The sequence below is a fragment of the Pyxicephalus adspersus genome, chromosome 4, assembly GCF_032062135.1.
Source record: "Pyxicephalus adspersus chromosome 4, UCB_Pads_2.0, whole genome shotgun sequence".
Classification (NCBI taxonomy): Eukaryota; Metazoa; Chordata; class Amphibia; order Anura; family Pyxicephalidae; genus Pyxicephalus; species Pyxicephalus adspersus.
In genome coordinates this window covers 27,678,360-27,681,260 of record NC_092861.1, presented here as the reverse complement: position 1 = coordinate 27,681,260, position 2,901 = coordinate 27,678,360, and the positions used below count along the sequence as shown (strand labels likewise).

The following is a 2,901-nucleotide window of genomic DNA, read 5'->3' as shown; positions in this document are numbered from 1 at the left end:
AAAAAAAGGATGAACTTGTACGAATCTTACAATTTGTCCTGACAATAACTTCCAGCTTATCCGCATGGCTTGAGGGTGAAAATGACTGGACAGTTCCTAAGAAGTAAGTGCAGCGTTCTGCAGGGAGCGCACAGGTGAGTTGGTCCAAGCCTCCAGCATCTCTCTCCCATCACTGTTCTAGGACCTACCCATGGCAGTCTGCCTCTACATGCACCAATGCAGTTCCCATTTCCTTTAGAAGTTCTTTTTTACATGGCTGTGGTGTGTGCAGAGGAATAAGGGTCTATACCAGCTTTAGTCATGCCAGGGAACAATATATAGGCAACTGGAGGCTGCAAGTTAGATGCAGACCATGCTGTACAGTTACAGGGTACCACATAGCCGGGGTTGGTGGGAGAAGGGTGAGTGTGTGTGTGTTGGCTGGGACAGCTTAAGCCCCCAAAGGCTCCATTTTGGTATCCCAAGGTGGAGGCATATGGGAGGGTACTTGTGGTCAAGGTATGTGGCATCTCAGTCATCTTCTGGATGGTGGTGGAGCTAAACTGACTTGGGTCCAGCAATGAGTAAGGTGCTGAAGTTGGTGGCAGGAAAGCCCTTGCCTTCTCTGATGCCCCCAAAAGGGATTCAGTGGCACTCATGGGAAGTCCTGTTTTTAGTGGGTCATGATCTCCAAGGTAGGGCAGTGGAAAGACATACCTGTCCTTCTTTAAAAGGTTCTTGGGCTTGCGCCTTGGTCTGTACTTATAGTCAGGATGTTCCTTCATGTGCTGAGCCCTCAGCCTTTTGGCTTCATCGATGTAAGGTCTTTTCTCAGCTTCAGACAGAAGTTTCCACTCAGCCCCAAGTCTTTTGCTGATCTCCGAATTGTGCATCTTGGGATTGTCCTGGGCCATCTTCCTCCTCTGCCCTCTGGACCACACCATGAAAGCATTCATGGGTCTCTTGATATGGTCAACAGGCTTAGACATGGTGCAGTTCAATCTCAGCGAACAGATACTTGCCAACTCCAACTCCCCCCTATTCGCCTTCCTTTTGAAAATGAAGAATGGAGTCTTAACTAATCATGCCAGATATTCAGTGATGGAACAAAAAAAAGATCTTAAAGTCAGCTGCGGACCTTCCCACCGAGCTATTGTCTGGAGGTGCCACTATAAGACATAGAAGATCCAGCAGATGTCCTCCAGGTCCAATATGAGCTGAAGGTCCAAAGTGTGTGTGTGTCTTCTTGTCTGTGATGAAGAATGAAGGAGAAAAGCTCTCATACAGATGACTTCCTTACTTCTTCCTGAAGGTGTCTTGTTTAGCTAAGCACCTTGCTGGGAATGAGGAACAGCGCATTGAAAAAAAATACACTGAGCCAAAAGTGGAGAAGTTCAAAGCCTTTCCCTGCTTAGTGCAGCATGCAATCTAATAATGAAAAGGGTTTACACCCCTAGCAGGGACACCCAATCAGCTTGCAGCTCACACTGAATACCTTCCACACCAAGGCACCATCCACACACAACACTGAGGAACAGGAGGCAGAGAAAGGGAAAACACTAAATAGAGCAGATTATGGAGGCAGCTTTTGTTAGTTAATCCACTAATAGAAGCAGCCAAAACTCCTCAGCTCCTCCTGCTTTTATGTGAAGGGTGTTAGGTGAGGAGTTTAATGTCAGGGGGAGTTAGGGCACCTCTGATGGCTTCACAGAGGTATGAGTGCAAGCCAGGTGTGTGAGAGTGTGTGCTGCAATCTACCTGTACACACATACACAGCAAACTGCTGAAAGGGATCACCAAATTGTGCTGTATGCTTAGGAAAATGTTTATAGATCAAATGAAATTGCTAAAATATCTCTGGCATGTATACAAAACAAGTACACATATTTCAGCAAAGAATGATTGTCTGACACACTTCCAGAAATGGTTGAGTATTTGTACATTTGCTGATTCTTTTTGATTTGTTCCTGTTTTTGTTTTCTTTTTTTGCTCACATTTTGTGAACATGTGTACACACACATTCAGATATTCTTATCATATATATGACACAATAACTAAAATGTGTGTAATTTTGTACATATTGTGATTCGGAGTGTGTAAACAAATACAAACACACACTTTAATTGCACACCTACCGAAATTCATTTTTTGCACATTGTATATATTTATGTTGATTTTTGTAACCTTACCTAGCTATTTAAACACACACAAAAATTATTAATACATAGAGGCACACGGTCACATAAATGTTTTTACAATTATTTTTATATACACTGAAATATGTTCAATGAAATTATATAGAGTAGGTTCGTGTATACACAGACACAAAATTCAAGGACAGTACAATTTATTCTTTTAGTAAGTGTGTATTTTGTATAATTCTTGCTTACATGCTGTGTGTCTATTTTCTCTCTTTTAGTCTTTGTTTCTAATATTTGTACTTTTAGAATGTTTGTAGATAATACGGTTGCAGCTAGATGTACTTTGTGTTTCTCCATACACACTCCATGCATCATCCAGCCAGCACACAACTGCTGCTCTGCTCCTTCCATCCAATACATAACAATCTCGTTCCACTTTTTTTGTCTCTCCTAATAGATTTAAAATTACAAGTCAGCGCATTATTCAAGCAGCTTGTTTGGGGTGTGTAAGCGTATCTTTAATTGAAAATGCCCTTGGGAAGCATATTTGTTAAAGGGAAACAATTATTGTCCTCTCCACTGGGATATTCATGGTGCTCTCAGTGAGTCTGCACCTGCCTAGTAAAGGATCTGCCCCCCTCTCCCCCTAAAATCTGGAGAAAAATTAAATTGACCTTCTGATATTGTTCAATCGCCCAGTGTCCTTCAATAAACATTCTTCTTGAAATTGCTCAGCACTGCTTAAAAAACACAGAGCCCGGCTCCTAGTGACAAGTAATTA

General features: G+C 42.2%; 1 protein-coding gene across 1 annotated transcript; it reads right to left on the bottom strand.

The window, feature by feature from the left end:
* Window positions 1-248: 248 nt before the first annotated feature.
* Window positions 249-968, bottom strand: SOX14 (SRY-box transcription factor 14). Its single transcript, XM_072410367.1, has one exon. It carries the CDS (start codon window positions 966-968, stop codon window positions 249-251), a length of 720 nt encoding a protein of 239 aa, XP_072266468.1.
* Between the last annotated feature and the right edge of the window lie 1,933 nt (window positions 969-2,901).

What these genes read in the sequence shown, in the direction of transcription:
- SOX14 (XM_072410367.1), bottom strand. Translation starts at nt 968, where the DNA reads ATGTCTAAGCCTGTTGACCATATCAAGAGACCCATGAATGCTTTCATG.